At 38.3% G+C, this 12,264-nt stretch overlaps 1 protein-coding gene across 7 annotated transcripts in view; it reads left to right on the top strand.

Annotated features, from left to right (window-relative positions):
* The window catches only part of MSH3 (mutS homolog 3), a 190,936-nt gene extending 179,161 nt beyond the window's left edge, over positions 1 to 11,775 (top strand). For 5 of the 7 annotated variants that reach the window (XM_047858749.1, XM_047858760.1, XM_047858733.1 and 2 more), the window contains 3 exons: positions 1,330 to 1,459; positions 8,414 to 8,582; positions 11,022 to 11,775. In XM_047858749.1, coding sequence (XP_047714705.1) covers positions 1,330 to 1,459; positions 8,414 to 8,582; positions 11,022 to 11,130 — 408 coding nt within the window. In that variant the 3' untranslated portion in view covers positions 11,131 to 11,775. Of the gene's footprint in view, positions 1 to 1,329; positions 1,460 to 8,413; positions 8,584 to 11,021 lie in introns of those variants that run through there. The other 2 variants (XR_007152176.1, XM_047858754.1) reach the window with 2 other exon arrangements.
* The last annotated feature ends 489 nt before the right edge of the window (positions 11,776 to 12,264 follow it).

Here is a 12,264-nt window from a genome sequence, read left to right on the forward strand (position 1 = left end):
AGAGAGAGAGGGAGACACAGAATTGGAAACAGGCTCCAGGCTCTGAGCCATCAGCCCAGAGCCCGACGTGGGGCTCGAACTCACGGACTGCGAGATCGTGACCTGGCTGAAGTCGGACGCTCAACCGACTGCGCCACCCAGGCGCCCCCGATTTTTTTTTTTTTTTTAATACAAAGAACATGTATAAAGAATATTACTGGGACAATTAGGGAAATTTGTGGACTCATGTTAGATAATAATGATATACCTGTGTTAAATTTCTTGATTGTAATAATTCTGATTAAATCAGTAGGAGAATGTTTTTGTTCTTAGAAGACAGAATTCTAAGTACAGTAAAACCTTGGTTTGTGAGCATAATTCATTCCAGAAACATGCTTGTAATCCAAAGCACTTGTATATCAAAGTGAATTTCCCATAAGAAATCATGGAAACTCAGATGATTCGTTCCACAACCCAAAAATATTCATATAAAAATGATTATAATACTGTAATATAATATAAAATAATAAAGAAAATACAAAATATAAAGAGAAATAAGCCAATTAACCTGCACTTATCTTTGAAAACAAGAGAGAGGAGGGTTATTGTGTAGGACGACTTTCACTATCACTAACGAATGTTGACTACGGTGCAGTATTAATAAACTCTTATCATATACTATACTTAATGTAACTGGCAATAAGACAACAGAGGAGAGAGTCTATATCTGCAGACAACCTGACCTAGAATGAAGCAGAGCATTCCTAAGCTTACTCTTATATGGAAAAACAAGAGTGTCCATAGGTGCTTTGAAGTGACAAAAAATAAACTGGTTGTGGGCACTTTCCAGTGTTCTGAAAAATCACTGTGCCAAACACAGTGCTTGAGACCAAGCATTTGAGCATGGGAGACGATCACCCACAATCATGTAGCAAGAGAGAGAGAGAGAAGATGCATTGGCTTCATGTGATCATGTAACATTGAGCGTCACGTACTACTCATATTGTAAGGCATGGCTCATTGATCAAGTCAGAATTTATTAGAAATGTTTGCTTGTCTTGCAGAACATGTTACTCGCAGTCCAAGGTTTTCCTGTATGTAGGTAGGGATGAAGTGTCATGTCTGCAGTTCTCACATGGTTCAGGAAAGTGTGTGTGTGTGTGTGTGTGTGTGTGTGTGTGTGTGTGTGTGTGTTATGGCAAAATATTAACAGGTGGTTGTCTAGCTAAAGAAAAATGAACATTCATTGCAACGTTCATGAAGTTTTGAACTTTTTCAAAACTAAATTGAAGAAAAGTTTGAAATAAAATTTAAAAATAAAATAACATTTATTATGTCTTACTGCTTTAGGTGAAATCCTTAACCTTGTTTGTCACCCATTATCCATCAGTTTGTGAATTAGAAAAAAGTTACTTACAACAGGTGGGAAATTATCACATGGGATTCTTGGTCAATGAGGATGAAAGCAAAGAGGATCCAGGTACGAAATAATGCTTGCAGTAAGTAAAACTGGAATGTTTTTGGTTTTCATATTTGATAACTCGAAAATCATACGTACATGAACTTCTTATTAAGTAAAAGCTGTGAATGTTGATTATAAATGACATTTGTCCAAATTCATTTTCTCTAAGCTTCGGGTCAAGGAGAATGTACTTTTATCTTCACAACCTCTGAGTGCTTCTCTGGTCTTTCTTACCTCATTTTACTACAAGAAGAAGATGGGGTCAGGGGCAACGTGTAGGTTTTACTCTTAGATGCATCTCAGGAAAGATACCCTAACCGTCAAGGGTATTAGTCACCTTTAGAAATGTCCATTGTAGGGGCGCCTGGGTGGCACAGTCGGTTAAGCGTCCGACTTCAGCCAGGTCACGATCTCGCGGTCCGTGAGTTCGAGCCCCGCGTCGGGCTCTGGGCTGATGGCTCAGAGCCTGGAGCCTGTTTCCGATTCTGTGTCTCCCTCTCTCTCTGCCCCTCCCCCATTCATGCTCTGTCTCTCTCTGTCCCAAAAATAAATAAAAACGTTGAAAAAAAAATTAAAAAAAAAAAAAAAGAAATGTCCATTGTATTTCCCCAAATACCATCCCCAGTATTCTATACTGGACATATGTTTTATCTTAACTTGACAAGGAACCTGAATCTCAGGTAAAGTGGCCAGCCCCTGTGGGCCACTTGGGTGAACTGAGCCTAGAATCAAAAATCTGCTTGCAGGTTCTTTTCTACTCTGTGAAAATGGTATGTGGGGCCTACAGTATTTTACCTACCCTTTCCACTATGTACTAGTGTCACACGACTGAGACATTTCATGAAAAAGAACATCATTAGCCAATAGAAATAAATTCAAGTGCTGTTAAGTAATGTAGTCAATTTTAGTATAATTTTATTTTCCTGTTCAGTAGTAATTTTTTTAAGCTCCCAACTTTTGGGCCAGTGATGGTTTACACAGTTGCTGTGCTATAATGGAAAATTCATTATCCAAGACACTCCAGAGTCCAAATTTTATTTTGGAAAAGTAATAAAGATGGACCTGAAAAAGAAATCAGGCAGCTGGCCCAAATAAAACAAAGCCCTCGACCTTAGATAAATGTAATATTAGGCAATCCTTGCCTTTCACCACTACGCAGCCTTGAAAAACACATCATAAATTCTCTCATGGAAGCAGTTTCATGTCTATTAATCTGCATCCAAAATGACAGGAGGAGCTTATAAGCTAAAACCCAGTGGGATAAATAAGAGTTCACCATCAGGGAAGGGTCATTGATAAGCGTTTATGTGAACAGACTACTAAGCCATAAGTGTTTTGGCATTTTATCCTGTTGATTTAAATGTTTATTCATGAGCATAATTTTAAGCATTAAATAATGCTAAAAGGCTCTGGCTAACAGGCGGTAGACCTCTGCTTCTGGCCTTCACCCATGCCCCCTCCCCATCCATTGCCAAGGCGGCTGCTTCCAACTCTTTCTTTCCTTTCTTCCATTTCTCTAAATAATAGGCTGATCTTCCTATCTCTGGGTTCATCACCTTGACACATTACTATTTGGCTTCTCATCGTGCTGGATGGGAGTCTGCAGCCTTCCCTGCTTTGACCTTCCACTGTACTCATTCCAGGTGCCTTTGGTCTCATTCCTCTTCATAGTTTTCACTGTTGTTGCCAGTAAGGATTGCTTACTCATGAGCCACGTATGAGGACAAGTGCATTCTCTTTGTCTTGCAGCTTTTTTGTTCTTTGTATTTTTGAAGGTCATAATTGCCTTGTTTTCAGTTCATTCTTCTATTTGAGTCTGTATGTGACTCTCCCTGAACCTTCCAATAGCTTTGTAAAATGCCTCTCTAGGCACTTTTCCAGATGACACAACTATCGGTTCCACCATTCCTCCTGGAGCCCTTTGTCCTGCTCATCTGAACTGTTTGCTCCCTAGCCCTGCTGCACAGCTGTTGTCCTGAGACCTGCCTTTACCAGCATCCTAGGAATTCTCTTATCCCACCTTCTGTGCATTTGATTGCCAGTAAAAGAACACTTAGATTCACAAGGGCTCCACTCACAAGAATGTAAATAATCTCACATTACAGGAACCCCAGAGGAAGAGTGGGCTTCAGCTCCTCTTCTTTGCAATTCTCTAGGCTCTGTTTTCCTGCCTTGTTGGCTTTATCATCAGGCTAGTGACAGGGTGGCTGTGGCTCTTTCATGTATCAAACCCAGAACTGACACTGTCCAAAGGACAAAAAGGGACCAGCATTTCCTGTGACTCTTAGGAGCAAGAGAACTTTTCTCATATGCTCACTGGCTTCTCATCACTGTCCCATCTCCTTTTCAGAATTGAATCACATGCTCATTCTTAAACCAGTTCCTAGAAGTGAGAATGGCAAGGATGACTTTGATTAGCCTAGATTAACCAGGATCAATTTTTGGAACTTGGTATGAGGACATTATCCCTTGAGTTAATTCCATATAAAATCAGGGTTTTCTTGGGGTTGGAAAAGATTTTGGATGCCCTACTAATAATACAACTTAAGGAGGTAAATGGAGATTTTGCAGGAATGAAAATGTCTTCAGTATCCCTTCATACTTGATTTATTATTTAGCTAGGAATTTGGGGTTGAAAGTAGCTTTCACTCAAAATGTTGAAGCATTACTCCATTGTCTGATTACTTCCGGTGTTGTTCCTGCTACATTTGTGTTTCATCCATTACCTCTAACCTAACTCCTCTGCTGTCTAAATTAGAGGCCATTGCATAGTCAAGTGCCCCAAAGGCCTTTTGGGTGGCTTCTAAGATACTGTGTTCTAATTTCCCATAGTGAGGTAGATGAAGCAATTACCTGGTAGTAAGAAACATGTATTTTTATTCTAGTCTATAAATTCTTGGAAAAGTTACCTAACTTCATCCACCTCTAAATTTTATGAATCTGTCCCAAAAGCGACTTCAGAAACTATTTGATCAGCACACATCTCTTTAATAACTGCCTAGAGAAATTTGGCTTTCAAACAAATTTTGTTAAGTTCCCTTGTAACAAGCAGGAACATGAATTATTACTTTCACTGACTCTAAGCAATGTCACATAAACTTCTCAGTAGTATCCTTTTAGGAAATGGTTATAGCTTACAAGTGAAGTCCCCACCAAGCAGTTTTATCTTTTTTTCTTTTATTTTTTCAATATATGAGATTTATTATCAAAATGGTTTCCATAAAACGCCCAGTGCTCATCCCAAAAGATGCCCTCTTCAATACCCATCACCCATCCCCCATCAAACTTCAGTTTGTTCTCAGTTTTTAAGAGTCTCTTATGCTTTGGCTCTCTCCCACTCTAACCTCTTTTTTTTTTTTCCCTTCCCCTCCCCCATGGGTTCCTGTTAAGTTTCTCAGGATCCACGTAAGAGTGAAAACATATGGTATCTGTCTTTCTCTGTATGGCTTATTTCACTTAGCATCACACTCTCCAGTTCCATCCACGTTGCTACAAAAGGCCATATTTCATTCTTTCTCATTGCCACATAGTACTCCATTGTGTATATAAACCACAATTTCTTTATCCATTCATTAGTTGATGGACATTTAGGCTCTTTCCATAGTTTGGCTAATGTTGAGAGTGCTGCTGTAAACATTGGGGTACAAGTGCCCCTATGCATCAGTACTCCTGTATCCCTTGGGTAAATTCCTAGCAGCCAAGCACTTTTATTTATTGTCTTCTCTCACATCTAGCTCTCTTGCCTCCACATTGCCATCACACACACACACACACACACACACACACACACACACACACACACACACTCTTTCCCCTTCTCCTCTCTAAGAGGCGTGAAGGACAGTATTGATGTACAACATAACTATAAAAACTCCCTAATGTGATTATGGAAGAGTGGTCACATTATTTACCTTGATGGTGTGAAAACTACCATAATGAGTACTACGGTAGAGACCAGTATATGATGACAAATTCAGCACCTGTTTGTACTGAGATACGTTAACTTATTTAGAGCAATATAATATTTTATATAATATAGCTATAAAATATATTTTTATTTAAATGTGTTTATATATTTATATATTATTTGTAAATCTTTATCTTACTCTAATTTATATATAAACATTAATATATAATTAATAATTTATATATTTAATATATATTAATATATAATACAGCTATAAAATGTATAGCTATATTAGATATAAAAAGCATTGTATAGCCATATATATGAAGAAAAAAAGCCATCAGCAAAGCAAATTTTAACTATGGGGGTTTTGTGACATTTAGTAGGCTTTCAGGAAAGGATAGGATGGATGGATGGATGGGTGGATGGATAATGAATGGACAGACAGATGAATGACAAGGACTAGCATGGAGGCTAGGTTATGGAGTAGAGGCTGGAGGTAGGGACTTTAGTTAGCACTAAGCCAGTGGAAGTGATAGACTTTTTTGTCTTAAGGATGAGAAGAGTTTGCTTTTTTGAATGCCTGCTGCTGTTTACTTCACTTGTGGTCATGTGAGCAGCAAAGAGTAACAAAAAAGTACCCAGGTTAGCAGGCACTGGTTTCTTCATGCTTCTTTCCTAGTCTATTTCCACCCACCTCCTCACCTGCTCTTTGTGTTCCTTGAGTTTTATTTGGAGTCAAAAGGTATTCTTAGTGCTTTGTAATGAGAATTTTAGTCTGTATTCCTGAGAGTGCCAGCATTCTTTCCACCTCCCACTTTCAGCCTTAGAACAGTGTTATTTGTTGCTGAATTCTTCTAGGAGGTTAAAGAATATTCCATTATCCTTTTTCTTGGTTATGCTTTTTAGTTGTTAGCTGATAAAAGAATAAAGCATACACATTTCTCAAATGACATAATGTATGAGAAAAAGCTCTTGATAAACTTACAATAAGTTTTAGTAAACATAGGGTCTCAGAAATCATTAAAAATCTGGTTCATTTTGGGCATTTTGGCAACACAGTGCAAATTAGATTGAATTTCATAATAAAAGCTGCATAATCTTGAGGTGCTTTAGAGTTATCAAAGATTAAACTGTGCAGCTTTATCTTTATATTATTGTACTTTATTATATCCCAGTTCTTTAGAAGTTTTTAATTTATGTGCATGTATTTGTGTGGTAGACTGGGTTCCTCAGGGAGCAGATTCTGAGATTTCTGTGCCAGGTGTTGATTGGGAGTGCTCTCATGATCAACATCTGAGGGCTGGATTGGGTAGGACCGAGCTGGCTTCAGCCACCCTTATAGAGAGCTGTGAGATGGGATTGGTCCATGAGAGTTACCTCAACCTGGGGAGAGGGAGTGTGACCTTTCTACTCCTTATTAGTTAGCTGTTGTCACATAACAAACATATTGTCATGGGTTACCCCACAGCATAGCTTAAAACAGTAAACATTTATCATCTGATCATTTCTCTGGGTCAGGAATCCAGGGACAGCTTAGATGGACACTTCAACCTCATGGTTTCTCACAAGACTATTATCAAGGTTGGCTAGGTCAGTCATCACTTCAAGGTTTGACTGGGGGAGTTTACTTCCCAGACCTCTTACATGACTGCTGACAAGCATAGAAAATCTACTTTCAAGTTTACTCATGTGGCTCTTGGTCAGAGACATCAGTTTCTTTCCACGTGGGCTTCTTCATAAGGCAGCCCACCATATGGCAATTGGCTTCTCTCAGAGCAAATAAGCAAGAAACTGAAAGTGCCCAGGACAGAGGCCACATGGTCTTTTGTAATCTAATCTTAGAAATGACAACGCATGGGGCGCCTGGGTGGCTCAGTCAGTTAAGCGTCCAACTTTGGCTCAGGTCATGATCTCACAGTTCATGGGTTCGAGCCCCACGTCGGGCTCTGTGCTGATAGCTCGGAGCCTGGAGCCTGCTTTGGATTCTGTGTCTCCCTCTCTGTGTGCCCCTCCCTTGCTCATGCTCTGTGTCTGTCTCTCAATAATAAATAAGAGTTAAAAAAAAAAAAAGAAATGACAACACATCATTTTTGCCATGTTTTGTTCATTAGAAGTAAGTCATTAGGTTCTGCCCACCCTCAAGGGCATAGAATGACACAAGGGCATGAGCACCAGGAAGCAGGGTTCTTTGGTGGCCACCTTAGAAGCTGTCTGCCAACCCCCATAGCTATCTATTGAGGTGCAGGCTACCCTAGAAAGGACATGACCTCAGGTGAAGCAGGTCTGGGACTGAGCTGAGGTGACTCCCAAAAAGGGGATATAGCTGAAGATTGTGGGCTAACAACTTCCCTGACAGCTGGGGCAATAAACCCTTTAGTCCTAAGTGGGAGCTGAGTGGTACTGAATAATATTCACTTGAATATAGAACTCTTAGTTAACCCAATATATTTAATAAACTGGAATTTCTCAGTCTTGTTATTAAACTGTGTAACATGTTGTATTTCTTTATGTGTTTTTTGCTGTTTTGTTTTTAGCATTCTTAGAAATATGTCTTATGTATTTTACTTTGCAGAGTGTATTACATACAAGACCATTTAGCGAGCACATTCTTTTACTGAAAAAACTTTTTTTCGTCTCTTTTAAAGGAGAAATTATATTGTACTATGTATCAGAATTATTCTCTTTCTGATAATAGCAGTAGAGTCCAAATTTTTTAGCCAGCAGCGTAAAATGAAATAAATCTAGCTTACCCCAAAGCATTGTTAAAAACCCTTTTAGGTGGGGGCACGTGACTGGCTCAGTTGGTAGAGCATGTGACTCTTGACCTCGAGTTTGTAAACTCGAGACCCATGATGAGTGTAGAGATCACTTAAAAACAAAATCTTAAAAAAAAAACCAAAAAACAAAAAACGCTTTTAGGTGAGCTTTTGGGTGTTTCTTTTTCAGATTGCAAATTTTAATTGAAGTTGTAAGAACTTATAGGTCTTATTTAATCTTCTACTTTCAGCTTTCAGGCATGGTTTCCTTTATCTCCTTTTTTTTTTTTTTTTTTTAATTTGTAGGTGAAGAACAAGTCCCTGATTTTGTCACATTTCTTTATCAAATAACCAGAGGAATTGCAGCAAGGAGTTATGGACTAAATGTGGCTAAACTAGCAGATGTTCCTGAAGAAATATTAAAGAAAGCAGCTAGCAAGTCAAAAGAATTAGAAGGATTAGTAAATATGAAAAGGTCAGAATGATTGTGTTAACAGTTTTTGGTTCATAAACCTTCCACATTGTCCAGCAGGAAGAGGATTGTCCTGTAAATGAACATAAGGTTTACCTTTAAACATCTCTTCAAATATTCTGAAACATTTAATTACAATAAAATGAAAACAGATCTTTGAAAAGCTCATGTGAATTCAGTCCGCCTTCTCTGCTCAGATCTTTATCTGTTGAGTTGCTATATTGGTTTTTCAGTCATTTTTCTAAAGAACTAAGTTAACTCCTTACTGTGTGCCAACATGTTAGTTGCTTAAAACATTCAGTTATATAGCAAATTACTAAAAGAAACGACATTTAAAACCTTTAGAGTACTTCTTTTATTCTTATATTGCATTCAGAGATTAAGAATTCTGTCAGGACATGAATGAAAATAATAGTATCATAGAACTACGTAATTGTAGTCAGTATCCCCTTGTCACTTCTTTTGTGACAAGATTTTCCTTCTAAACTGCCTTCTTTCTGTCACCTAGACTGTTTATGTGAATGTATTCTACTTTTTACCCTTGGTATCCAGCCAGTATATATATAGTCAGTGTATTAACTAATCTTAATATAAATAAATATACTTTGGAAAGAAGATATTCCTAGGAAAATATCCTATTAAAAATAATAAATTGTACCTTTTTTCCCCCAAATACAAGATTTTGTTATAGAAGGACATAAGCTCTTTCTTCATCCATCTCCTTCCCCAGCCCTGTACTAGGTGGAGAGTCTGATCTGCCCGGGACAAGACATTACTGCCTGGCATGAGGGAATAGACTGTTGGTCAAATAGAAAATCTTGTCTGGTCACCATACTGTAAGAAACATTTTTAGTCCTGGAAATCATAACCAAATTTAAATACTGAAATAGTAATACCTAATATTAGTTAAACAGTTGCCAACTTGTGTACTACAGTGTAGTTGTGCAGCCAACTCCTCCAGGTCCTTTCTCCTGTGGTTCTCCCGTGGCACTCTACGCTTTGCAATGGTAAATGGTGGTTGACCAAGTCCCAAGTGCTGGAATAGTATAAATGACATGCAGCTTCTTCTGTTGACACTCTCTTTTGGATCATTTCCACAATGCCCAATTAGAACAGTAATTATTTATTATGAGAGTTTAAAGATAAGCCCTTAGTTCTCTGCAAAGTCCAAGAAAAATTATTTTATTTTATTATTTTTCTTTTTCCCTGGAGAAACTAGAATAAAACTTTACTACAAAGGGATATATATGCAAGGTGGCAATAAAATATGATAGTTTATACTTACTGCTGCTATATATCCTATATAATAGCAAGAGCAATAAAATTCAGACTATAATAGTTTAACTCTTCCAACTACTGTGTAATATTTTGAAATCTATAATCTGGACAAGATAGAGAATTGTCAGAAGAGGTTGCATTGGGGTGGAATAATTTATTAGGGTGCATTGGGGTGATCATTTATTAGGACACTATTTTCATTATTTTACCTTTTACTGAAAGTGTTTATCACATCACTTCCATTGGCAAGATCAAAGAAACCAAGGGGAATCTTGTGCATTTGTGTAGCTTTGTTAGAGTAGCTAATATTTATTGAATGCTTGCTGTGCACAGAAACAAGTCAAGCAGTCATTTGCAGCAGCCTAGACACAGTGCCAGTTACTATTCTTACTGCTTTACATACCTTAACTGAATCCTTACGACAGCCTTGTGAGATAGGTACTGTCATTATTCCCATACGGTAGTTTGGGAAAACGAGGCCAAGCAAGGGTAGGAAATCAACCAGGAAACCAGGGTCCCATAACTATTCAGTGGTGGAGCAGTGACTGGAATTCAGGTACTCTGGCTCCAAACCCTAAACACTTACCTGGCAGTTCTTCTACAGAAAAAATTATGTCTGTGTTCTGTTGGCATTCTGCTCTTTTTTTTTTTTAATGTTTTATTTATTTTTGAGACAGAGAGAGACAGAGCATGAACAGGGGAGGGGCAGAGAGAGAGGGAGACACAGAATCGGAAGAAGCCTCCAGGCTCTGAGCCATCAGCCCAGAGCCCGACGCGGGGCTCAAACTCACGGACTGCGAGATCGTGACCTGAGCTGAAGTTGGACGCTTAACCGACTGAGCCACCCAGGCACCGCAGCATTCTGCTCTTTCAGTAGCTAGCTTTACGTTATAAAATCGGTTTTACTTTTCATCCTGTGAGCATAGCCTGTGGCCTGAGTTAGAACAAGCTGGGTTCTCCCCTCCTTGGAGGCAGTAGTGGCAGTCAGCAGCCTGAGTCCTTGATTATAACAGCATCACTAGAAGGCTGGCGCTGGCACAACTTCCTAACCCCAGAGCCCTGCCTGGTATTCCAAAGTCATAGACCTTTTATAGCTTGCAGTGAGATGTATTGTCCCCCAACCAGTTCATTTATAAAATAAATCATGTTTTATTTTCTCTCCAGGAAAAGGCTAAAGTGTTTTGCAAAGTTATGGGAGATAAATGATGCAAAAGGCCTGCAAAAGTGGAGAGACGAGTTTGACGTGGAAGAAATTTCAGGCTTCTCATCTTGATGAGAACGAAGACTACACTTGTGAACAAAACATGGAGAGTTAAAAATGCCATCTGTACAAAACAACTGTCCAGTAACAGCCTATCTTTGTGTGATGTGAGCATAAAATCAGAACTATGGTATATTCCCATTGGAAATAGGCCTTTTGTGTAGAAAGTCTGTGCCAGGTTCTTGTCATGCTGTCTTACAAAAGTATAAACAGTTTTGAATATTAAGATTTCTGTTCTATCATTAGAAAACTTCATGAACAGTAAGCTTCACATAAAATCACACCTCCTAAATGAAACCTAACATGGTAAAATATAGTTCACGAACTTTCAGAGAGTGACATAAAAATTTAATTCATATTTTTATTTGTTCCAGTTCAGATTAATTTGCAGCTGAGTGAGATGTCTAGCAGAAGTGTACCTTTCTATTTGAACTAAAATAATTTTATAATGCTACCAGTTTATTCACTATAAGCGTAAGAATTTTTGATAAGAAATAGAAAAGATCATCAGGCTTTTAGAAAGTAGAGCACAGAAGGAATAAGATGATATGAAATTTGAAAAGTTAAATACTGTCACAGTTTTAAGCAATTTAGAAATTGTTGGATGAAATTATTTGTCATGCATTCAGGTAATAAACATTTAATGAATACTTGCTATAAATTTTGATTTTTTTTTGTTGAATTTTGGGGTTCTCCACTGTTTGGCAGTTGGTACTTTTTAGGTTTAGTTATGGAACCAAGGTTGCTTCTCCCACCATATACACAGAACTGAACTTAGTGATTTGGGATCTCTCTGTTAATCAGTATAGAAAGTGTATCATCTCCCCAGAATCAAAGTATTTAGCTTTGTTGATACTTGACAACACTGCCTCCTTGCACGTTTAGGGTGACATGTGTTCGACTGAGTCCCTGAGTTTTTCACAGCACTTAACAACCTGGCTTCTCATATCCATGTGTTTTTTGTTTCTAAGTATATGATCTTGCACGAAGGCTCTCCGTTCTGTTTTCCACCCATTTATTATTCCTGCTTGTTAAATGTCTTCCCCGCATTTGGCAGACATATTTCTAATGTCTTTAGTTTATTTCTTACAGTGGCCCTCACAATGACCCCTAGACCCAGAAATCATTATAGTCTCCCCAAGCTGA

The sequence above is a fragment of the Prionailurus viverrinus genome, chromosome A1, assembly GCF_022837055.1.
Source record: "Prionailurus viverrinus isolate Anna chromosome A1, UM_Priviv_1.0, whole genome shotgun sequence".
In the NCBI taxonomy this organism is placed as follows: Eukaryota; Metazoa; Chordata; class Mammalia; order Carnivora; family Felidae; genus Prionailurus; species Prionailurus viverrinus.